Here is a 25,334-nt window from a genome sequence, read left to right on the forward strand (position 1 = left end):
TCTAAGAAAATCGATGGTTTATTGATGACAAGTTGCAGGCCATTATACGATACAAGCCACAGAGACAGGTTCTTGCCCGGCCAGCTGGGACAGACCGCAGTGCAGACAATTGCCCCCACATTCCAGGGGAGCAGAGGCGGCTTCTTTGTACCCACCCCCAATGGGGACAGGAACAGGGAGTGCGCCCCCCATCACAGAACACCCCCTGCTGACGAGTCACAGCCCCACCCCTGCAGGGATCCCCCTACGGGGACAGGGAGGAGCTGGGGCCCATTCAGCCTTTGGCCTCCCTGCTGAGGTGACTGGCACTGGGGTGTTCAGGGCAGGTAGGGATCAAGGCACCTTCTCTGCTGAGACCCACCAGCTCATTACACACATGGGTGCACCAAGTGGGACGCACTTCCCCCCTGCACGGAGATAGGGTCAGATACAGATGCCCCCTAGAGGGGAAAGGTCCCATGTTCCATTCCCCCCTCCACTCCCCGAAGCCAGCTACCCACCCAAACTAATGGGGAAAGGCTCTGCGTCCCATCCTGCCCTGCCCTGTGCCAGCCAGTCCCTGTCCTGGGCCACTAGTTACACACACAGCTAGTTAATACATTACAAGCGGTGCCCCTCTCACTCCTCCTTCACACACAGCTACTCAAATATGGAGCATTTCAAGGTGCTGCCCTGCCCCTCTGTGCCTGGGGCAGAAAAGCATCTCCCCAATGAGGCTCTGACCCCTCCTGGGCATGAATGAATCCTTGATACTACCCCATCCGCCGCGAGTCAGAATCAGAGCCCTCCGTCCCAGCTCCTGCAAAATCTCCACTCCTAAAGAGCTGCCCTGCCCCACCCCAGAGGTGGCTGCATCTCAGTGCTGGGTGAGCACATCCTTTGCCGATTTGCTGGGCAGCTGTTACCCAGAGGTGGCTGCATTTCAGGAAGTCTCACCTGAGTCTGAGCCAGACTGTTTAGATTGGAAGCTTTTTGAGGCAAGGAGTATCTCTGATTACACGTGGGCACACAGCGCACAGCACAACGTGGTCCTGCCTGATCCCAGCTGGGAACTAGCTACTACTGAAATACAAATAATCATCAGCTCTTACGTCACCCAGGTGAGAGTATTCCACCGCATAGTGATCAGGCTTGGCCGTATGTTCTCGAAACACTAACCGAGTCTTGCTAAAGACTCCCAGCGATAGACACCCTCCCTTGGGAAGCGGCTCCAATCGCCCGTTCTGTGGAAAATCTGCACCTTGCCTCCACTCGGAATCTGTCTCGCTTCAACTCCCGGCTGTCAGCTCCCATGTGGCTGCCGTCAGCTGGATTGAAAAGCCCTTGGGTGGCAAAAGCCTTTGCCTGGGTCAGCATTTATTCAAAGGGCTAAATCCAAACTCAAAGGGGGACAGATCTGGAGCGGCCTGTGATAATTTAAGTAGCTCACCATGTGGTATCCAGGGCGTAGCGTTTATTGTCCGCAAATAAGCTCCTACCACAGAGTTTCGCCTGTAGGCCGGTTGCTGTTCTAAAATCTGTTTCTCTCTTGCTGTGCTTTGTTCCTACTGTTAACACCACACAATCCTTTGGTTTCAGGTCAAGGTGCCCAAAAGACTGAACCTTGGGGGCCAACTTCCATAGGGCCTGCCAGAGAAGCAGAGCTGATACTTGGGGTGCCGTAGCCCGGGAAGCGGGCTAAGAGTGGGAAAATAGGGGAATCCCACCACAGGAAAGGGAAGGGCTTGAGGGCCGGTGGGGATGCGCTCAGCTCAGAAAAGGAGCGAGAGATGCAGTTAGTCCTGGAAAGGCAAAGGAGATTTCCGACCTGTAAACACGGGCAACATCAACACACCCAGTTACCCTTGTATTGAGTCCAAAAACTTTAGACTAAAGCATTTCAATCCTCAGGGGACTTAACTGTTAAGTGCCAAAAACGGAGATCACGCGAGACCAATATGTCACCATTCGGCAACGGCAGGGAACATGAGGTCTGCGTTCTCATCCAAACAGCCCCTTGTGGAAAGTCCTATTTAATTCCCCTCACGGCCACTTCTTGAGCCAATCAGGGCTGAATGATTGGCTCTTCTAATCTCACAGCTGACATCTGAAAACGATACACGAGTCAGGGAAGAAACCAGCTTGCTTGAGAATGAAAACCTCGCACGTGCCACAGATACAACTCAGAGAGAAGAGACAGGGCCAGTTTTGACAGTCAATTTCCAACCGTAACTGCGCTATGACATAGTTTTTTGGGTGCCCCAGCCTTTTCCTTGCTTTAATGGAGTTCTTCATTGGCCAGAAGTTATTTCCTCGCTTTTTCTTTTCTCCAAAAGACACACACGCAATTATTTACTGTTAAAAATAGATAGGGTGCAGAGCAGCACAGATATGGATGCACCTGATGGGTTATTAAAGAGCGAGTTGCAGAGGGCAAAGAAAGCATGGAGATGCATTTTCAAAGCTACCGCAGTGGCGTGGAATGGGAGGGGCTGGGAACCGTGCAAGATCTCCCGGCATTCCCAGAGTGGAGGCTACTGGGTAAAATTCACCCTCTCACTGAGGAAGCAGAGGGGAGTTCCGTCTCTGTAGCCTATTCACTCATCGGCGTCTCCTGTTTAACACAGGTTAGAACAGATTATCGGGTGGGTCCAACGACTTCCATCCCTGCCACAAACAAATCCCAGTCGGCGGTGAGGAACTGTAACGGGCCTTCCCCAGAGAGTTCACCCCAGAGCGAGGGGGAGGACTCAGCCCAAAGGGACAGGAGTTGGTCAGTCCTAAACATTTCCTCTGGCCTAGACAAGGGTGACAGGTGATTTCCCAAGAAGATACGTCACTATCAAGAGACCGAGAGGTCGTGCCCCCTCAAGCAACGTGGAACACTGAGAAACAAAGCTCAACATGCTCCTTTTCTGGGTACCAATTCATCCATCTAGTCTGCTACCCCGCCTCTCTGCCGGCACCAGATCAGGCTGACTGTGGTACCAGTATGTCCTCCTAGAGCTGGGCACAAAACCCAGGAGTCCTGACACCCGGCCCCTCCGCTCTACTAGACACATCACTCCCCTCCCAGAGCTGGGAATGAAACCAGGAGTCCTGACTCCCCAGACCTAATCGACTGGACCTCACCCTGCCTGCTCTGCTCCAGAAGGCGAATAAACTTGGGTCGTACAAGGCCAAGGATTCTCTCCCTCGAGTCCGCTGCCTCTCCCAAGGACTCACCTTGGACAATCCAATGTGATGCATCTTCACGGGAGCCGGGTGGAAACAACACAGTTCCCCCCTTCCTCCCCCCACCCCACAAAATCAGGAGACGAGTGCGAGAGGAGCCGAGGATTAAAGTGACTCAGGGACTGAGAACCCAGCCAGACAAGCACGGATCTGTCCCCTTGAGTCCATTCTGGAGGGGGAGCTAGGGCCACATCACGGAGGGAACAGAGTGATTATGAGGGAGGGGCCACCCCATAAATCTGTTGAATCCTCGTTTATGCAATGCCCTCAGAATGAACTGCCGACACCCCCATAGTCCTTCGCAGCCTGTCTCCCCCAATTCTAATCAGAAACCCCCCTCCTCTTCCTCTCCCGTTGCAGTCCATAGTGACTTATTACCATCGACACACTCAAGAGAGATCCCCATGGGTTTAACTTAGTGGGGGAAATCTACTAGTCCCTGGGTCCAGATTCTCCTGAACAGCAGGGTCCCCCCACTCCTGGATGGGGGCAGGGAGGTAGCACCCGCCCAAGGAGGGAACCCAGGGTCTTGTCCTTTGGGACTGCACTGGAGTCTGATGTCCGTGCTGAGCTGGCCCACATTAGGGGGAGAGATGAGGGTGGTGGGGGTCCTCCCACACAGCCTGGAAAGGCAGCGGTGTCAGAGAGCTGTGAGATCCCCCCATGCCTGGTCCATGTGGAGGGCAGAAACGGGATCTAGCCGCCTCCATCACTCCCTGTCCAGGAAGGCTGGCTGGACGGCGGAGGGGGGAAATGGAACGGAGCAGTTCCTTCATGGCTGGTTCCAGCGTGCATGGCAGGGGCCTGCAAACCCCAATGCATGAGGGTTGGACTAAATCAGGGCATGGCCAGCGAGGTGTCCCCCACCCCAGTCTGTGGGGAGGGATGGGGCCTTCGGTAATCCATGTCCGGCCCCGCCCCGGCTCTCCCGGTCCACAAACAGGCAGGGTCTCCAGGAGAGCAGTAAGAGCCACGGTGCTCATCACAGTCATGGCATGCGGATGAACAGCAGAAACCAGACCCACGCCTCCTGCCTAGCCCGTCTACAAGGAGGCTGGCGCGAGCGGCCTCAGGCCCCGTCACTCCCAGTCCGTAGGGGTGCGGATGACGAGGGGGGCGGCGTTCTTGCGTCCGGCGCGGATGCCCGGGTAGAAGAGGGGCCAGATCTTCTCGGTGAAGGTGTCCGTGAAGGTGTAGATGTGGGAGCGGTCGGTCACGTTGTAGAAGGACACCCGCCCGGCCTCGTAGTCCAGGAAAACGCCCACCCGCTTGGGCTTGATGGGGACGTGCAGTGGAGTGAAGGGGGTGGTGGTGGCCGCATACTTGTCACCGTTCCACAGCCGCACTCGCCAGTAGCCCGTCTCGGGCAGGGCCATGAGTTCGCCCTTGCGGCTCACCGAGTCCTTGCAGACGCCCAGGGCCCAGTGCGTCTTGTCGCCCACCTCCACCTCCCAGTAGTGGCGGCCCGAGGTGAAGCCCTCGGTCGCCAGGACGCAGGGGTAGATGGTGAAGCGGCGCGGGGTGTCGGGAAGGTCCCGCAACCGCGTGTCCACGAACTTCACGCTCTTGCGGTCCTCGGACAGCACCAGGTTGGGGTGGGCCGTCTCAGGGTCCAGGGTCACGTCTCCTGGAGGGGGAGAGGGGTCGGGCGGTCAGTCCTTTGCCCCACCCCATATTGCCCTCGCGGTCGCCCCACACCCAACCATCAACCCCACTGCCACCCCTTCCCGAATCCCCCCCTCCAAACCGAACCCCCATTCACTCCTCACCCAACCCCACTGCCACCCCTTTCCAAATCCCCCCATGCCAGCCCCACACCCTCTCCCAACCGAGCCCCTCACTCACCTTGCCACACCCTTCCCAACTAACACCCCACTCACCCAAACCCAACCACCAACCCCACTGCCGCGCCCTTCCCGAATCCCCCCCGTGCCAGCCCCACGCCCCTTCCCACCAACCTCTCCACTCCCCCTTCCCAACCACCAACCCCACTGCCACCCCCTTCCCGAATCCCCCCCGTGCCAGCCACCCCCAACTGAACCCCCGCTCATCCCCTCCCAAACCCCCTCTGTGCCAGCCCCACCCTTCCTACAAACCGACCCAGAGCCGGCAGGGTTTCCAAGCCCTGTATGTTCTCTGGTGAACAGGGTGGGAGAGGGACCAGCCCCCCAGGGCCAGGGAAGGAGGGGACCCCAGCCAGGGCAGAACTCTCAGCAGCCCCACTCACCGATCAGTCTCTTGATGATCTTGCGCAAGACAAAGTACTGCCGGGGGAAGCTGCAGAAATTCTTCTCCAGCTCAATGGGGACCGAGGCCAGTTCCATGGTCTGCACCGTCTCACACCTGAAGGGGGCGACACATAGCTAGCACCACATCAGCTGGGTCTGAGCTCCCAGGACAGGGGCCCCTGGGGCCAGAGCCCCGGCCTACCCTATCCAAGGTACCTGTCTGCCCCAGTCACTGTTGTATCCGAGAGCTGCATGGCCTGTAACGGAGTTATCTTCTCGGCATTCTGAGAGGAAGGGCAGGGCTGTTAACACGGAGCATTTCAGAGACACTTATCCTGCCTCACAAACCCTGCCTGTGCCCGAGACACAGGGCTAGGCAGGGGAAACTGAGGCAAAGAGAAGCCAAACAATGGGCTGAGCCAGCAGCAGAATCTAGGCGTCCTGACTGAGTCCCTCTTCCCCTGCTCTAACCACTAGACTTCCCTCCCCTCCCAGAGTTCAGGATAGAACCCAGGAGTCCTGGCTCCCAGCCCCCCCGCGCTAAGCTACTAGACCCCACTCTGATATTCTGGTCCAAGACACGGGCTGGCTCAGTTGTTTGTCTTTTCCTGCAGCTCTGACCCACCCCTAGGCCCCTGTCCTGTTCAGATCCTTTTCCCTTTGAGTGCAGGGGGTTGGGCGGTGCTGTCGTCAGCTCCCGGGGCGAGGGCCGGGGAATGGAGGCCTTACCTTTCCAGGGTGCTCTTTATGTCCTGCAGGGAGAGAAAAGAAGCGGATCAAGGGAGATTCCAGGAATCGGTCAGGCAGTATCTGGGCTGCCCAAACCCCAGGGCGGGACAGGTCTCCCACAGCCTCTCCCCAGAGAGATGCCCCATCAAGGCCCATCCACCACCTATTCCAGGATCATCTCCTACATCCTATCCCCCAATGCTTTGCCCATCAGAGCTGAAGATGCCCCAATCAGGGTCCGTCTTGCCCAGTTCCAAAAGGCGGCCAGGGATGGCCCCCTACAGCCAGTTCCCCAGCGTTCTGGCCCATCCTGGTTTAAGACGTCCCCAGTAAGCAACAGGCCTCCCAGACCTTCCCCCGGCATGAGAGTCTCCTTGATAGGCAGTGGCTCAACCACAGAGCTTGTGGCTCAGCAGCCGACGGTCTCGACTCTTTGGACATCTGCACATGATGGCATCTCAGGGGTCGGTTTTCCCCCAACACGTTGAGGAAGCCTGGGAGATACGAGGGCCTCCTCTGGATCCGGCCAGAGCTCCAGTCGGAGCCCTGCAAAGATCCTCAGTGGGGCACCTCTAAGGAGCAGAGCAGACCAAGGAGTTGGGAAGTAGCTCTTGAGAGAGAGAGAAGTCCCTAAACCTCCCTCCTCCCAACATAGTCATGCTGACCCATCCAAGTGGGACCTCCTGACGGCCAAAGCCTGGTCTACACTTGTAGAATAGCTAGGCTGGTTGGGGGTGTATGTGACTTTACTGACAGAGTTATGCCGGGACGAGGTGGAGACTAACTTATTTCACTTTGTTGAAGTGGAATAAGCTACCCTGGTGCGAGCACTTGCAAGCCAGTAGAACGGTCTCTGCGCTAGGGGCAGACAAGGCTGAAGGAGGTGGTCGGTCCCTTGGCAGGAAGCTCCAAGGCAGAGGTGGCTAAATGTCCTTGTTATGGATTCTCCAGGAAGCCAGCCTGGTATCTGAGAAGCAAGCTCAGAATAGGCCCCGGAAGAAACGCTTGGGACAGGATGGAAATTCTGGGTGCCTCCTTGGACGGAGCCGGAGCTCCATCCATATCCGCATGGAGATGTCCAACAGTGCCCCTCCATGGGCTCGGGAGACTCATGGGCGGGAGCTTCAGGGATCAGATGGGAATTCTGGCTGCTACTTCCACCCTTAAGAGTTGGAAGTGGCTTGGGAGGAAGCTCTTGAGGACAGAGGCCCCTCAACTCCCCCGCTCTGGAAACTCCAGACAGAGGTGCCATATTGAGCATCTCTGGAGGAAGCTCTGTGGGTAGGATGGAAATCCGTGTGCTTGCCCAGGGATTCAGCCACGTCTCGCTGGGTACCAACCTAAGGGCCAGGAAAAGAGGATGCCCCTTAGGGCTCCTCACCTTGAGCATCTCAATGCCCGACTGCAGGCACTTCTCCTCGATCTCTGTGATGATCTGGTTGAGGGAGAGGCGCTGGTCTGACAGCTGGGCCACGTTGTCCTTCAGCTTCTGCAGGATCTCCTTCTCCTCCTCCTCCAGCCGCCGGAGCAGCACCTGCTGCTCCTCCTCCAGGAACTGGTGCAGCTCCTCGAACTCGCTCACAATCAGCTGCCGACGGCTCTCCACCTTTCTCTGCAGTGGCAGGGAGAAGGGAGGACCAAGCTGGAGTCAGGCACGGGGAAAGCCAGGATGGGCACTGCCCCACGGGGCAAGGGATGAGCACAGGTCTCCCCCAGATCTGGCCACAGACAGGCAGAACAGGGGGTCTCCCCAGATCTGGCTACAGAGGAAGGGAGCAGAGGGTTTCAGGATGGGAGGGGTTCCCCAGACCTGGGGGTCCTAGGTGATGGTGTTGGTTGTGTGGGATGTCTCCACAGAGCTGAACAGAGAGGAACTGAGTGTAGTGGGAGCCTGGGTGGGGGCTCTCTATAGGTGGGCAGAGACAGTTATCCTCTTTGCAGAGCGTATATGTAGATTGCTCCACAGGCTGTCAAAATGCAGCCACCTCTGGGGCAGGGCGCGGCGGCTGTGACACCACAAGGCAAAGCCGCAGGATAGCGTGGGGGAGGATGTAAAAGGGAGCCTCGTATCCACCTGAAACCAGACTGCAGGGGGCTCAGCGAGGCAGAACAGAGCCGCCCGAGTTGGGATTTGGACCCCAGGGTCAGTGCTCTGATTCCTGAGATAAGCGACAGGAGATCTTCACTCCTCTCACACAAGCAGGGTTTCCGACATGTCTCGGAGATGGCACTTCCAGCAGCACAGCGCCCCCTAGCGTCAGGCTGGGGCATTGAGAGCCAGCACTGACTGTGAGGGGAGAACGCCCCCCCACTGAGGCCTCCCGCAGGTCTCCCATCCAAGCCGGGACCCTGCCCAACCCAGCTCCGCAACTCATGGCTGGATCAGCGCATCTGACGGATGACCCAGCCACAGGTTACAGAGCAAACCCCTGAGTCCCTGCCACCTGCCTTCAGCTCTCCGGGTTTCTTCTCCTCCTGGGATTTGCAGTGGGCAATGTCCTGCAGCTTCCGCTCCAGCGGCTCCAGACACTGCTGCAGCTTCTCCTGGGAGGACAAAGAACATTTAACAAGCTGGATCCGGCCACAAAATTCAGGCTCAAAGCAACAGTAACCAGACGGTCAGTTCCCTGGCATTTAGACGGGTCAGGGGTGGCACTATGGCACGGGAAAGGACTTACGGCTGCTGGGAGGCACAGTCAAGGCCAGAGGAGAACCCAGTCCTCTACGGACAGTCCAGTCTCAGTCCTCCCTCATCTAACCACTAGGGTCTACTCTCTTCACAGAGCTGGGGACAGAACCCAGAAGTCCTGGCTCCCAGCCCCCACCCACTAGATCCCACTGGTGCTGTGCTCCCCTGTGTGCATCACTAGGACTTCTGGGGGCATATCCCCTGGATCTCAGCACTGTGGCAATCTGAGCTGGTTCTTTCCCAGTGAATTGTGGGAGAACTTGTCTGTCCTTCTGGGGACACAGGCGGCATTGTGGGAAGGCACTGGAGGACGACCAGCTCTGCATCCTCATTGGATGAGGGTGAGTGAAAGCAAATGATGGGGGTGGGTTAGAACCCGGGCTAGCTCTGCAGTGAAGACAGATGCTAGAGGGACCCCGGGAGACCTTCTCCAGCTCATGGACTGTAGAGCACCGGCCCTGCGGAAAGGGCCGGGTGTCATCGCTTGGGCAGCCTCCCACCTTGTACTCCAGGGAGGCGTCGTCCAGGGGCACCACGGTATGGGAGCGGTGGTCGTGGGAGATCTCGCACACCAGGCAGACGGCTTCCTGGTCCTCCTTGCAGAAGAGGTTGAGTACCTCGTTGTGCTTCCCGCACAAGCTCTCGTCCCGCACCTTGCGCTTGGTGGCCTGCAGCTGCTTGGCGATCTCCACCATGTTGCCCAGCTGCCGGTTGGGCTTGAGGGTGCGGTGGCGGAAGGTCTTGCGGCAGACGGGGCAGGGGAAGTCCCGGTTCAGCTCCTCCCACCAACGGGTGATGCAGACCCGGCAGAAGTTGTGGCCGCAGTCAATGATGACGGGGTCCTTCAGGTACTCCAGGCAGACGGAACAACTGGCCTCTACCTGCAGGTTCTCCAGGGGGTTGGTGGTAGCCATGGTACCTGCGAGACAAGGGAAAATCGCTGTGTGGGAATGGGGTATGGGGGCCTTTCCCCTCCAAGGGGAGCCAGCTCTGATCCGGCCCCCGCACGGAGGGACTGACTGGCTTGGGGGGTGTGTTGAATGGGACACTGGATCTTTCCCCTCTAGGGTGTGACTCAGATCCAGCCCCAGGGCAGAGGGACTGGCTGGCTCAGGATGTGTGTGGAATGGGACATGGGCCCTTTCACCAAACAGTCGGGAGGAGAGAGAAGATCCTACTCACTTTTTGGTTTCACTCCACAAGAATGGGTTGGGCATTCGCAGCAGGCTGCAGTGACAAGCCAGCAGCCGATTCCAACACACTCCGTGGATCTCTCTGTGGCTCTGGGCAAGCGGCGCCCTCTCCCACAATCCGGGCAGTGGTGAGCTGAGGGCACAGAGTGCAGAAACATGGATGTTGTATGGGAAACAATTCCATTACAAGGAGCTCAAACATCACATGATTGTCAAGGGCCCCTGGAGCACTCCTGTGTTATACACATGATCAGCTCTGAGGCACCACCCCAGAAGTGGCAGAAGCTGACGCCCCCATCCCCCAGTTGAGGGAGAGATAAAGTTGGGCACTGTTGCTCCTTTGTGATGCACAGTGAAGGCCTGAAAGGGCTAAACTAATTTCTTCCCCTCGCCTTCCAACCCACAATTAGAAACTCAAGTCCTGTCTACCCTGGAAGTCTCAATGGAAGACTGGAGAACTAGTCAGATTTTATCACAGATACAAAGCAAGTCAAACCTGATCCACCTAAAAGAGAGATTTATACCCAGACTGCTTTAGAAACATCTTGGGGGTTTTACTGACACCTACTTATGGACATAGGAAAGTGGATCAGGGGGTCTTTTATCTCAATATCCCATCTCCAACCGGACCGAGCATGAGATGCTTCAGAGGAAGACACAAGAGACCCTCCCCTAGTGGCCAATGATGGGATAACAAATTCCTAGGTGAGTTAAGTGGTGGAGAGGATGGGAGGAGCTGTGTGCGTCTGTGAGAGAAGCAGCAGAAAGAGCAGAGAAGCTAACAGAGAAGGCAGCAAGAATAAGCCATCATATGGACCCACGGAAAGGAGGCCCTTGAAGAATTCCACCTGAACTTCAACAATTTCCACCCCACCATCAACCTCAGCCTGGACCAGTCCACACAAGAGATCCACTTCCTGGACACTACAGTGCAAATAAGTGATGGTCACAAACATCGCCCTATACCGGAAACCTACTGACCGCTATACGAACCTACAGGCCTCCAGCTTCCATCCAAGACACATCACACGATCCATTGTCTACAGCCAAGCCCCAAGATACAACTGAATTTGCTCCAACCCCTCAGACAGAGACAAACACCTACAAGATCTTTATCAAGCATTCGTAAAACTATAATACCCACCTGGGGAAGTGAGGAAACAAATTGACATAGCAAGATGGGTACCCAGAAATCACCTACTATAGGACAGGCCCAACAAGGACAATAACAGAACACCACTGGCCATCACATACAGCCCCCAGCTAAAACCTCTCCAGCGCATTATCCACGATCTACAACCTATCCTGGAAAATGATCCCTCACTCTCACAGACCTTGGGAGGCAGGCCAGGCCTTGCTTACAGACAATCCCCCAACCTGAAGCAAATACTCACCAGCAACTACACACCACACCACAGAAACACCAACCCAGGAACCAATTCCTGTAGCAAACCTCGTTGCCTAGTCTGTCCCCATATCTACTCTGGTGACACCATCAGAGGACCCAACCACATCAGCCACACTATCAAGGGCTCATTCACCTGCACATCCACTAATGTTATATATGCCATCATGTGCCAGCAATGCCCCTCTGCCATGTACTTTGGCCAAACCGGACAGTCCCTCCGCAAAAGAATAAATGGACACAAATCGGACATCAGGAATGGTAACATACATAAGCCAGTAAGTGAACACTTCAATCTCCCTGGTCATTCTATTACAGATTTAAAAGTCACTATCATTGAACAAAAAAACTTCAGAAACAGACTTCAAAGAGAAACAGCAGAACTAAAATTCATTTGCAAATTTAACACCATTAATCTGGGCTTGAATAGGGACTGGGAGTGGCTGGCTCATTACAGAAGCAGCTTTTCCTCTCCTGGAATGGACACCTCCTCATCTATTATTGGGAGTGGACTACATCCACCCTGATTGAATTGGCCCTGTCAACACTGGTTCTCCACTTGCGAAGTAACTCCCTGCTCTCCATGTGTCAGTATATAATGCCTGCATCTGTAACTTTCACTCTATGCATCTGAAGAAGTGAGGTTTTTACCCACGAAAGCTTATGCCCAAATAAATCTGTTAGTCTTTAAGGTGCCACCAGACTCCTTGTTGCCTTGGCCAACAGTCCTCTAAGTCCTTTCATTGTGGGGCCAGACCAGAGCTGGCGTCTCCTAGAGGCAAAGGGCCTGTATCCTGTGAGCCAGCCAGTCTCCCTCACCAAGTTGACATCCCTACCACAGTGAGACCTCCACAGCTACTTTGAGTCCACCAACTGGCTCAATACTGAGGCTGAGGTTTCCAAGACAGCATAAGCGAGGTGGTAGCCAAATCCTACTGAATTTCACTCCCTTACGCTCCTCTGGAAACCCCAAGTGTTTGATGGAGATCCACCAGACCATCAATGTGAACGTCCCCCCATTCGCCATTTTAAAGCCCTCAGTCCAGTCCCTCTACAGCTCCCCTCTTCCCAAACTAAAATCATTGTGCGAACGTCATTCTAACGTCCTGCCTCCCTCCGGGGGGCTCCAGTGGCTGATCTGACCTGGCCTCAACCTCTGGGCACCTGTGGGATTGTTCCCCCTCGGATGGCGCTCTCAATTAGCTGTCAAGAGAGGATTTGATTGCCTCACTCTCCAACAATCGCCTAGGGTGGAGTGAATTTTCTTAGGCTCCCTTCACATCAACAGACCAATGAAAGCGCTGGAGGCCCGGGAATTGCCAGACTGGATTGGTCAAAGCGTTTGAAGGCTGGCGTGTTGCGAGGTATCAGAACGGTAGTAGGAAGACAGAGCTTGAAGCTTGAGCATGGGGCAAGACCAGCGGCTTGAACCAAAGCCAGGAAAAGATAAGCTATGAGCAAAAGTCAGGCCCTGTCCAAAAGCAGAGGCTTGCCGGCAAGTTCCGGTACATAAACTTGGCACAAGTACGCTGGCATTGCTAAAACACACTGACTATATGAACACATTCCAGCAGGCCAGCACAGGGACACCACAGCCTGGCACAAGACGGTTTGACAGAAGGGGGTGTTTTGTCTGGAACATGAGGAATAAAGTACAAAGATGGGTGGTGAATAGGGATGTTTTGTCTGAAGCAGGAGGAGAAAGGTCCAAGGGGAGGTAACAAACATGTCATGAAACACCACCTAAGTTGTTTATCCCAGATTGTTTGTCTCAGACGTTGAGGTACCTCGCCGTAACCCTTTGTCCGGCCTAGGGGGCAGTGGAAAGCCCTGGCACTGATGAGCTGGTCCATTGTCACGGGCGTACATGAAGTAATGTTCCTGTAGAGCGTATGGAGTTCTAGAACCCTGCTTTGTTGGCAATAAACCTGGCCGAGCGCCTTCGCCACTAAACCAAGTCTGTGGTCTTTCCAGGCAGGTCGATGGAAGTCTGCTGTGCCGTCTACCTGGCCAGAGCCGGTACCTAGCACGCAGCGAGAACAGACACGCAGCCAACAACTGACAACACTGGTGACCCCGACTGCTGATTTGGTAAGTAGGTGAGCTGCCCTCTGTAGGAATCATGATCTAACATGGCAGAAAACCCCCGAGCTAGGGAATCCCCTTATCCCCTCTGTAGCGGGGCAATCACCCCGCTCCGGCTCGGAAAGGGTTAAAAGCCAGCCCTTGGAGAGGGCTGGGCCTGAAAGCAGCCGAGGGCGGCTGATTGGGTTGGCAGTCGCAGGTGTGGCCACACCCAATTAGGGTCTGGCTGGCCCTGATAAAAGGGCTGGGAGCTAGGCAGGGGAAGTCTCACAGCAGTGGTGGAGTGGGAAGGCTCTGGTTGATGGCTAGAGAAGGGTATCTCAAATAGAGCCGTGCTGGGGAAGGACAGGCAGAGCTGGGGAGCTCTGGCCAGGCGAGTCCCCAGGCTGAGGCCGTGCTAAAAGGGCCTGTGGTGGCTGCAGCGGGGCGGCCAGACCAGGAAAAGGCAGCAGGTCCAAATCTACTTGCCAATGATGAGCGGCCATTTCAGACTACAGTTTGCCCCTGAGAAAAGGGGCTAGATGAAGACTGGTGGTTGGTCACTGAGGCAAGGTGGGCTTAGGGGGATTGGGGTTCCCAGGGAGGGGAGGACTCCTGAGTGTGGGGTACTGCCAGGGGGCAGTGCCCGAGCAAAGGGGCACCACGGCTCAGGAGGGATGTGGGGCCTGAACTAAAGTGTGGTGGAGAAAAGGGAGAAGCAGGCAGCAGCAAGGGAGACACTGGCCAGCAGAAGGCGCTGTGAAGCTGGAAGAGCCAATTCTCAGACCAACCAGCAGGAGGCACTGTGCCGGTGAGCGCTCTGCCTTCCTACACCCTCCCTTCCAATCCCCAGAGTTATATGAAGTATGGACGCACTGGGTGGCCAGCAAAGGAGATCCACATGAGTTCAAAAAAGACAGTGGGGAAACATGGCCTGGAATATGTAAAGCGATGGCAGAGACCAAGGCTTGAAAAAATATGACCACGGCTGTTAAATAGTTAAGACGACATGCCCCAGAACCGGTGGGGCAAGCAGCAGAATCCAAAAAAGAGTGAAAAGAAGCTACAAAAGCAACAGAGCAGGCTGCAAAGCACAGGAACAGAACAGAAAATTGGAAACAGCTGTAGAAAATCTGCAAAAAAGAAAAGTGCCACCCCCTCGTTATAAACCTTGTGGGCGACAACGGGCTTCAGGTACTTAGATAGTGCTTGAAGAATTGGGCCAGAAATGGAAAAAGGTGCTCCAAGCAAAATTAAAAGCTGCAACACGGAAAGATTGGAACGGGTGCCGCATTGGAGACATTGGGAATGACTGAGGGTACCTCTTTACTTACCCGCTGGTTCGGCGGCAAGCAATCGATCTTCTGGGATCGATTTATCGCGTCTTGTCTAGATGCGATCAATCGATCCCGGAAGTGCTCGTCGTCGATGCCGGTAATCCTGCTCCGCGAGAGGAGTAGGCGGAGTCGATGGGGGAGCCTGCCTGCCTGCCGCGTGTGGACCCGCGGTAAGTACCTTTAAGTTCGAACTAAGATACTTCGACTTCAGCTACGTTATTCACGTAGCTGAAGTTGCGTATCTTAGTTCGAACTGGGGGCTTAGTGTGGACCAGCCCTAAGTGCGTGCACAGGAGGAAAAAATAGCAAACAATCCGTTCACTGCATTGGTAAATCAGGAGAAAACAGTAGGGTAAACAGAGCACCTTAAAACAGTGTTTTTCAAACCGGGGGTTGCGACCCACTATTGGGTCGTGGCATGTAAGGTGCTGGGTCGCCTTGCTCTGGTCAGCACCGCCAACTGGGACATTAAAAGTCCTGTTGGCAGCGCTGCCGAGCTAAGACAGGCTAGTGGCTACCTTTTGCGACACTGCGCTGTGCCCTGGAAGTGGCCAGCAGCGGGTCCAGCCCCTAGGCAGGAGGCCCCCGCCCTGAGCACCGGCTCCGTACTCCCATTGGCCGGTAACTGAGGGGGGTGGTGCCTGTGGACGCGCTTCTGCCTAGGAGCTAGACCTGCTGCTGGCTGCTTCCGGGGCGCAGTGCGGTTCGCGGTGCCAGGACAGGCGGGAAGCCTACCTCTGCACCCCAGCTGCGCCGCTGATTGGGAGTCTGCACCCCAAACCCGTGCCCCAATCCCCAGCCCTGAGCCCCCCCAAACCTAGAACCCCTTCCTGCACCCCAAACCCCTCCTCCTGGGCCCCACCCCAGGGCCTGCACCCCCAGCCCAAAGCCCTGACCCCCTCCCGCACCCCAACCCCCTGCCACAGCTCAGAGCCCCCTCCCACACCCTGAACCCCTTTCCCAGTCCCATCCCGGAGCCCTCACCACTCCCACCCCAACCCTCTGCCCCAGCTCCGTTGGGTCGCAGGCATCAACAATTTTCTTCAACTGGGTCCCCAGAAAAAAAGTTTGAAAACCACTGCTGTAAGCAACATGATCGCCGGGGAGTGGATACAAAAGAATTTCAAAGTGAAAAACCGAGAGGATGAGGGTTAACAACTGGAATCGAAGCATTAACGCATGGAGTTGCCCAGAAATGGTTCATTGCAGCAGAGAAAGGCGCCCATCTGGCAGGCAGACAGAAGCAACAGACACCGGGGGAACAAATTCAGGTTTTGTAAGAGCAGATAAAGGTCCCCATTTTCCTCTCAGAGCCAGGATAAACCCCCCCCACTGAGCCCCACTCCTCGCTCACAGCCAATGATGTAATCTTCTCTCTCAAATATTTGTACATACCCGGTAGTTTTCCTTTATATCCTCTGTTTGCTAAACTTGCTGCTGCTGCCTGTACTTTAAAATGACCTCACAGAATTAATTGATCTCTCTTGGTTCAGGTCAGGTCTCCCTCCCTTCCTAGGTTGCTCTTCCCCCACCCTCCCTCTGCCTCTATTCACTTCTGCCCTCTCTTTGTTTTAAAAGTTATAGTTATTACAGAAACCTCCGTTGCTGAAAGGGAGGAAGCAACTGAAAACAAAACAAAGAGAAAACAAGGTAAAAACTGTATTCTAAATAAGCCCAGCGAATTAATTATTTTAACCCTTCAGGAATGCAACAGCTGGAATTACTCCTAACTTTCTTAAAAATATCGTTGCCAAGCAACAGAAATGCAGATTCTGCTTCTAATCCTAACCACTGACTAATATTTGAAACATGGGTTTTCCTTATTTCCATATAGCAGAGTTTTTAAAATAAAATACAAAAGTAATGAAAAATGCCTAACAAAGTGGGCAAATATACATTTTTATCAATTCTTATTAAAAGTTTAAAAAATATAACTTGCTTATTTAGATGTTTAACTTCTGTTTACCTGTTTGCAACATGCATTGCTTTAATATTAAATGGAGATATACCTATCTCATAGAGCTGGAAGGGACCTTGAAAGGTTGAGTCCAGTCCCCTGCCTTCACAGCAGGACCAAGTACCATCCCTGACAGATTTTTGCCCCAGTTCCCTAAATGGCCCCCTCAAGGATTGAACTCACAACCCTAGGTTTAGCAGGCCAATGGTCAAACCATTGAGCTATCCCTCTTAACACCTTAGCTTGTATAGTTATGAATACAATTCCGGCACCATTCACCTTTAATTGTAAGTTTGTCCTGTATGTCACGTATGCTGTCCTGTGCTGTGTTTTGTTTTAATTTTGTTGCAACAAAAGTCAATTTGATACTTTTTTTTTTATTATAAGTGGTATCACACTATTTTAATATTATGGTGGGATAAACATCATAATACCAATTTTTTTTGCAAAGCTCAAAAAGGCCTCAGTTTTAAATATATGTACATATTTTTTGCCCCAACAAATAATGCAACTGCAAACAAAAAGAATTATCTTTTATTAATCATAGATATTCAAAGGAAAAAATGTAAGAAGAAACCTCAACATTAATGTAAAGGTAGTCTTAACATAATGTCAATTTCTTGTTTGGGTTTTTATAAACTGTTTTCACCATTATTAAATATTGCAATATAGTTATAAGAATGCCATAGCATAAATGTCAAAAAAATATAACAATATACACCACGGCTGGATATGTTGCAAAGCATTAAAGCTAACGAAACAATTTCACCAGTTTCCACCTGTCTCCCTCAAATATTACCAAGCATCATGAAAGTTTTATACCCTGCACAGACCTGCATTTAAAATTCATTTTGGTTTTATTTTCATACTTTTTATACTTTTATACTTTTATTCTTTTATATTATACTAAAGGGAAGTAGTGGTTAGTAAAGTTTGTGCTTTCAAACAGTTAAAGGTGGAATTGGGATCGCAAGCAAATTAACTTTATAAAACTTGGTAAAAATTCTGTTACTAACTTTTGCTAAAACAGAGTGCTTAGCAGGGGAGAGCCGTACACCTCACAGAAGATTGTGAGCACCCATTTTAGCAGTCAAGCATTATATTATGAAAAAATTGGTAATGCACACATTAAGTAAAAAAGGAATGTCCATGCAACAGCAGCAAAAGTATCTAAAACAGGTCTATTTGTGCTAAAGAATTGGGAAAAACATAACACAAGCATTGCTTGTGTTATAAAAGACTTGGTCCCTATTACAGTGTAAAAAAATGAAGTTAATCTGTGTATTAAATTTGGGTTACTGAAAACAAGAGAAATGTACAAGCAAACAAGCCAAATCTTTACTATGTTACCCAACTTGAGCTGTTTAAGGATGCATCCCACAGACCAAAGATTCCAGAAGATATCAATGCACAGTGAAGAAACCCCCAGGCATCAAGAAAGAAAAACAAAGTGCTTTATATATAACAGACTGGTCAAGTTCACCTCTGCCTACTTAATTGTCCATATATGGTAGACTATCAGCTAGAATCAATAAGTTGGACCAGGTCTAATGGTCATGTATCTGTATCTTTCTGAGAAAAGTGAATTCATGTGCCTGTGGTTTTATTGTGTAAAAGCAACTGTGTTATTGCCATATACTTTGTTAATTGATAATACTAGCATCTTATCAGGAATGTGCACAAGACTTAAGGGTTGGGTAAGAGACTTTTCAGCAGTCTGGAATCTCTTAAAATAGGATACTCCAAAAGCTATGGAATCATGGGTTGCATTTCGAGATTGTTTGACTCTGGAGATCAATTTGGAACAGGACAAACCATTAACTATTTTGACGACCAGGCAGCAGAAACTGTTTCTAAACCTGTAATTCATGATATTAAGGGCCTAGCTACTGAAGAAACAGTACACCACTGATAATGTGCATGATGTTGCTAAACCTTTTAAGCAAACACAAGTAAAAATTAACAAACTAATGGCAGCAAACAATATGAAGGCAAGAAAAAAAAAAAAACAAATTGGTAAAGAAATTATTTATACTGCTTATGAGAGTTACATAGTAACTTCCATAACCAACTCATTAGAGAACACAAAAGAAAAAAAAAAGAGAGAAAATTGCCTAACCTTATTAGTAATTCACAGCTAACTAGCTTTGTGCTCAGTGTATAACAAAAACAATGAACTGGAAATACGTCAAGTCATATGGACAAATTCCCTGTTAGCACCAGTCATAATTTGGGGTCAATGACACTTCCTCCTAACAGATGCACATGTTATTTAATACAATCTTGTTCCAATATTAAATCCCTGACACAGCAATACTTGATAAATTTATTACTGTCCATTAAATATGTTATCTGGAAGAGAGCATTTACAAGAAACAACTGGATCTACATCAACTACTGGTGTACCATGCAGCAAGGCAAACCTACAGAGCATTGCACCGTGGTTTGTTATGCCAGGAACGTTGTTGATATCACAATTCCAGTGTGTAGTCACAATAATTCAGGACAAACGAATGGTACAGAAAAGCGAGCCGCTCCTGTTTCCTGCCCAGTGAAACTTACTGCTGGATGTCACCATTGGGGAAGGGTAACCTATAACATGGATGGGCAGTACTGTATAGTAACTGATTACAAAAAATGTACACCTCTACCACGATATAACACGAATTCGGATATAACGCGGTAAAGCAGTGCTCCGGGGGGGCGGGGTTGTGTGCTCTGGTGGATCAAAGCAAGTTCGATATAACGCAGTTTCACCTATAATGCGGTAAGATTTTTTGGCTCCCGAGGACAGCGTTATATCGGGGTAGAGGTGTATATACGAAGACCTCACTTGTGATGTCACTACTCCAAATTTCTGTTTTATTCCTCATACACATAGCACTGTGGGACACATTGTAATAATGCCTAAAACTATATCCCTTAACCAAAGTCCCAGACCTAACATTCCCAGGCCCACTATAGGGGACTAAGGACACTGCAAATGAAAATCTAATCAAGGGGATGTGCAGGCCAAAGGACAGAAAGGGCATGAATGTGTGGATGGTAATGTAAGGTGGCCATGTAACAACCTTTAGCCCTCTGGGTCATCCGAAGTTCATGCATTATGCTTTTCTGGGATGGTGGGTAAACATCCTCCCCGGAAAAAGCTAAAAGGAGGGGAACTATAGTAAGAAGACAGAGCCTGAAGCATGGGCCTGGTGAAAGACCTGAGGCCTGAACCCAAGTCAGGAAAAGTTATGCTATGAGCAAAAGTCAGGCCCTGTCAAAAAGCAGATGCTTGCCGGCAAATTCACTGTCCGGTACATAAACTCGGCACAGGTATGGTTGGCACTGCTAAAACACACTGAATATGTAAACATATTCCAGCAGGCCAGCACACGGACACCCCAGCTGGGCACAAGATGGTTTGACAGAAGGGGGTGTTTTGTCTGGAACATGAGGAATAAAGTACAAAGATGGGTGGTGAATAGGGATGTTTTGTCTGAAACATCAGGAGAAAGGTACAAGGGGAGGTAACAAACATGTCATGAAACACGTAAAGTGATACGCAAGTTCCTTATCCCAGATTGTTTGTCTGTCTATAAAAGTTGAGGTACCTCACCTTAACCCTTTGTCTGGCCTAGGGGGCAGTGGTAAGACCCGCCACTGACTGAGCTGGTCCTTTGTCATGGGTGTACATATAGTAGTATTCCTGTAGAGTCTATGGGGTGCTAGTACCATGCTTTGTCGGCAATACACCTGGCCAAGCACCTGAGTCTGTGGTCTTTTTGGGCAGTTCGATGGAGGTCTGCTCTGCCGTCTACCTGGCCAGAGTCGGTACAGCACATAGAGAGAACACACGCAGCGAACAACTGACAACAAGAACTAGATCTCAGTTACCACCCAAAGACACTGAAATCAACCTCTTTGTCCATACATTGACTAGTGCACCGTGGGAATCTTGGAACAGCTATCCCCAAATGCCCGGAGCTCAAGAGATTGCTTCTTGGATTGCATTAACACGAGTGTCATATGTAAGACATGGAAGGTGATTGTCCTGCTCGACTCGGCACTGGTGAGGCCTCAGATGGAGTACTGTGTATAATTCTGGGCACACTTTGGGAATGAAGTGGACAAGTTGGAGTAGAAAACAATAAAGGGTTCAGAAAACCTGGCCTATAAGGAGAGGTTAAAAAAACTCAGCCTGTTTAGTCTTGAGAAGAGAAAACAGAAGGGGGACCTGCTAATAGTTTTCAAATGTTAAGGACTGTTATAAAGATAAATGTGATCAATTGTTCTCCATGTTCACTGAAGAAAGGACATGAAGTAATGGACCTAGTCTGCTTCAAGGGAGATTTAGGTTAGATACTAGAAACCTGAATTCGGAGGGCAGTTAAGTTCTGGAATAGGCCTCCAAAGGAGGTTGTGGAGTCCCCATGACTGGAAGTTTCTAAGGCCAGGTTGGATAAACCCCTGTCAGGGATGGTCTAGGAGGTTTACTTGGTCCTGCCTCAGCACAGGGGGCTGGACTTGATGATTTTTTGAGTTCCCTTCCAGCCCTACACTTATGAGTGAGTCTCACTAACATTATTTCCCTTGGAGATAGCCTATTAAGAATAAAGGTGGCATAGTACAAACGCTACACAAGAGGCCCCTGCCCCTGGGTGCTCACAATTTCCCGCTTACATTAAGGCCTTAGGGGGAAGTTTGTTATTATTTATTATGCTAATACCTAGAGATCAGGGACCCTGGTACAAAGAGATCATAAGAGTCAGTCCCAGACTTGAAGAGTTTATAGTCTAACTAGATAGGACGGGAGGTGGAAATGAAGGAACAGCCAGGGAATCTGACTTGTCCAAAGTCAGCGGCAGAGCCAGGAGCAGAAGACCCGAATTCTGATTCCCAGTCCAGTGCTCTACCCATTGGACTATGCTTCCTATCCAAGGTGTAATTCACGACACGCTTTTCTACCTCCACAGCACAGATTTTGAAGCCACCAGGGAAGGACAAAATTAACTGGGTTTTTGCTCACTCTTAAAACTGCTTCTTTATGAAGAAGGCAGCCTGCAAAGGGAGTTAGTGGGGTAAAATAAAATAATTTTATTTAGAAATCCTGATCTTATTTACCCCAATTTTTTCTTCACAAGAGACTATTAATGGCAGAAAGGTTTACACCAAGTGACAAATCTTTACCACAGAACTTCCCTCCTACCTGTTGACTGGGCATTTGAGTTAAGTGGGGGTTACCAGAACAGATTTTTTTTTTTTTAAGTGATTTCTGTTTAATTGAGTGCAGGCCTGCATGGCACTTGTGGTGGAGACTGGGGGGCCTCCGCAGTTGCTGGGGAAGAACTAGCGAGGTGGACTCACTATATTGGGAAGAAGAAACAGGAATACTTAGGGCAGTGGTTCTCAATTAGGGGTATGCAGAGATCTTCCATCAACTCATCTCAATATTTGCCTTGTTTTGCAACAGGCTACATAAAAAGCACTAGCAAAGTCAGTACAAACTAAAATATCATACAGACAGTGACTTGTTTATACTGCTCTATAGACTGTACATTGAAATGTAAGTACAATATTTATAGTCCAATTGATTTATAGTAAAAATAAGAAAGTCAACAATTTTTCAGTACTAGGGGCTGTGACACTTCTGTATTTTCATGTCTGATTTTGTGAGCAAGTCATTGTTAAGTGAGGTGTAACTTGGGAGCAGGCAAGAGAAATCATACTCCTGAAAGGGGTACAGTGGTCTGGAGAGGTTGAGACCCACTGCCGTAGGGATGCTATTTCTCTGCATGGCAATTAGTGTGTGGGGGAAGGACAGGGAGGTGGAGGATGAATTATTACAGTTGATCTCTGGGGCTGTGTGAAAGAGCAGAGGTGGAACTGGTAAGCTGGCGATGGAGGGCGGGGGGGCATCATTTCTTTGGAAGCAGTGAATCCATGACTCCCCCAGTGCTCGGCTGACGCCTGCTGCCCTGCTGGTGGGGGGTGTTTCTGGGGGAGTCTCTGCCCTGATTGTGGGGTGGGGGGTTATCTCCCATGAATGTGAGGCAGGGGGAGGGGTCTCTCCTGGGGATGGGGGGAGGGGCTCTCTCGCTCCTGGAACCCGGGGAGGGGAGGGGCGGGGCTGTCTGTGTGTCTGCGGGGGGGGGGGGGCGCCTCTCCTGGGACCGGGGATGTCTCCCCCCCCCCGTGGGTGGGAGCGGCAGTCGGATGCGGGTCTCTCCCGGGGCGGGGCGGGTCCCCGCTGACGGGGGGGGTGTCTCTCTCCCCGCGGTTGGGGGGAGGGATAATGACGGTGGGTCTCACAGAAACCCCCCCCGCACTCACCTCCGCCCGCCTCCTCCTCCCGCTGGGGACACAGGAGCCGAGGGCCGCCCCGGTCTGGGCCCAGGGCGGAAGTGACGACACAGAGGCTAAGGCCGCCCCTAGCGGAAACTGTGCGGAGGTGAGGGAGGCGGGGTGCCGGGTTTCCGGCCACAGAGCGGAAGTCCCTGCGCCGACGTTTCACAGGGCTCTTCGCCCTCACCGGAAGTGACGCCAGCCAGCGGCTTCCAGAAGTTGACATTCGAAGGCAGGAAGTGGGCTTGCCCCGACCAGAAATGGCCGCGCCTTCTATATGGAGCGTACCAAACTCATACCCTCTTTGTGGAATGTACCAAATTCATCCCCCCGTTTCTGGAATGTACCAAAGTCATACCCTCTCTGTGGAATGTGAATGTACCAAATTCATAGCCGCTCTTTTGTGGCATGTACCAAAGTCAGACCCCTTTTTGTAGCATACCAAATTCATAGCCTCCATCCCCGTTTGTGGAATGTACCAAATTCATTACCCCCCCCCCACTTTTGTGGAACGTACCAATTTCATATCCACCCTTTGTAGAGCATTCCAAACTCATAGCCACCCCTTTGTGGACTGAACCAAATTCATACCTCCACATTTGTGAAATATAGCAAATTCACACAGCTCTTTTTGGAATGTACCAAATTCATACCCCCTTTGTGGAATGTACCAAATTCATGCCCACCTCTTTGTGGAATGTACCAAATGCATATTCCCCCTCCCTGCATGTGGAGCGTACCAAGCAGGGCTGGCTCCAGGCACCAGCTTAACAAGCAGGTGCTTGGGGCGGCCAAGGGAGAGGGGCGGCACCTGCGGCAATTCGGGGGCGGCAGGTCCCTCACTCCCTCTAGGAGCGAAGGACCTGCCGCTGAACTGCTGCCGCCGATCGCGGCTTTTTTTGTTTTGTTTTATGGAGCCGGCCCTGGTACCAAGCTGACCTCCCCCCTTCCCACTGCCGTGTCCCCTCCCACGTGGATGTGGGTGTTGTCAGAGCTCACGATGCCCCCGATTGAAATGAACCTCACGGACACCAGGGCTCTGGACTCAGCTGTATTGACCCTGCTGGGGGGCTGGAAGCGACAGTTGGGCGGCGCGAGCGCCCAGTTTGCACCATCACCGCCCCCTCCCCCCCGGGGCGCCGCAGGCCGGAGCCGGGGCCCCTATTCGTTGCAGTGGTCGCCGCTGGAGCAGCACTTGTACTCGGCGTGACGCCCGGTCTCCGGGTCGTCCCACGTCAGGCCGCACTTCTTGTTATCCGCCTGGATGCAGCCCAGCATCTTCTGCTCCACCTGGCCGCCTGCAAGGGGGGAGGCAGAGAGAGCAGGGGTGAGCCAGCGGCTCCCATCTCGCCTGCACCAGCGAGTTGAGACGCTTTAGCTTCCCCCGGTGGGATGAAAGGGACACAAGCCCGCCCCCCGTGGGTATGGGGAGGGTGACACAGAATGGGCGGCCCACGTCGGGTGGGGGATTGTGCCTCCGAGGGCTGAGCTTCCCAGACAGAGAGACCCGGCGGGATGCTGCCTTCAAAGCTCTTGGCATTGTGCAGCCAGTTGCAGCAGGGCCCCGAAGAAACCAGAGCGCTTGCTTACGCATTGAGTGATCACATAAGGACGGCCACACTGGGTCAGAGCAATGGTCCATCCAGCCCAGTGTCCTGTCTTCCGACAGTGGCCAATGCCAGGGGCTTCAGAGGGAATGAACAGAACAGGGCAATTATTGAGTGATCCAGCCCCTGTCATCCACTCCCAGCTCCTGGCAGTCAGAGGTTAAGGGTCACCCAGAGTATGACCATAAGAACGGCCATATTGGGTCAGCCCAATGGTCCATCTAGCCCAGTCTCCTGTCTTCCTATAGTGTCTGGCAGCAGATGCTTCAGAGGCAATGACCAGAACAGGACAATTATCAAGTGATCCATCCTCAGTCCCAGCTTTTAGCCATCAGAGGTTCAGAGCATGGGGTGAACAACACAGCCTGTGTTATGTACAGGTTTGGAAAGACTCTGTTTTTATCGGTAAATGTCCATTTCACCACACATAAACCGACAAAATACATTTCTAATGAAAACTGAAATTTGTAGACAGTCAAAGTAAGAAAAATGCTGCTTACAAACTTATCAGAGTTTGCTTTAAGGCTATTTCCATTATACGTTTCGAGATGTGATGTTGACAATTTGTGTTTTATGGGTTAT

General features: G+C 52.0%; 1 protein-coding gene across 1 annotated transcript; it reads right to left on the reverse strand.

Moving 5' to 3' along the window:
- On the reverse strand, positions 1–23,243 carry LOC117870406 (E3 ubiquitin-protein ligase TRIM39-like). Its single transcript, XM_034757541.1, has 8 exons — positions 23,134–23,243; positions 10,042–10,185; positions 9,360–9,778; positions 8,619–8,714; positions 7,552–7,782; positions 6,171–6,193; positions 5,441–5,556; positions 1–4,840 (listed from the first exon to the last, which is right to left on the reverse strand). The coding sequence occupies exons 3-8, from the start codon at positions 9,771–9,773 to the stop codon at positions 4,293–4,295; spliced, it is 1,428 nt and encodes a 475-aa protein (XP_034613432.1). The 5' UTR covers positions 9,774–9,778; positions 10,042–10,185; positions 23,134–23,243; the 3' UTR covers positions 1–4,292.
- Positions 23,244–25,334: the final 2,091 nt, after the last annotated feature.

The sequence above is a fragment of the Trachemys scripta genome, unplaced genomic scaffold (genome assembly GCF_013100865.1).
Source record: "Trachemys scripta elegans isolate TJP31775 unplaced genomic scaffold, CAS_Tse_1.0 scaffold_28, whole genome shotgun sequence".
In the NCBI taxonomy this organism is placed as follows: Eukaryota; Metazoa; Chordata; order Testudines; family Emydidae; genus Trachemys; species Trachemys scripta.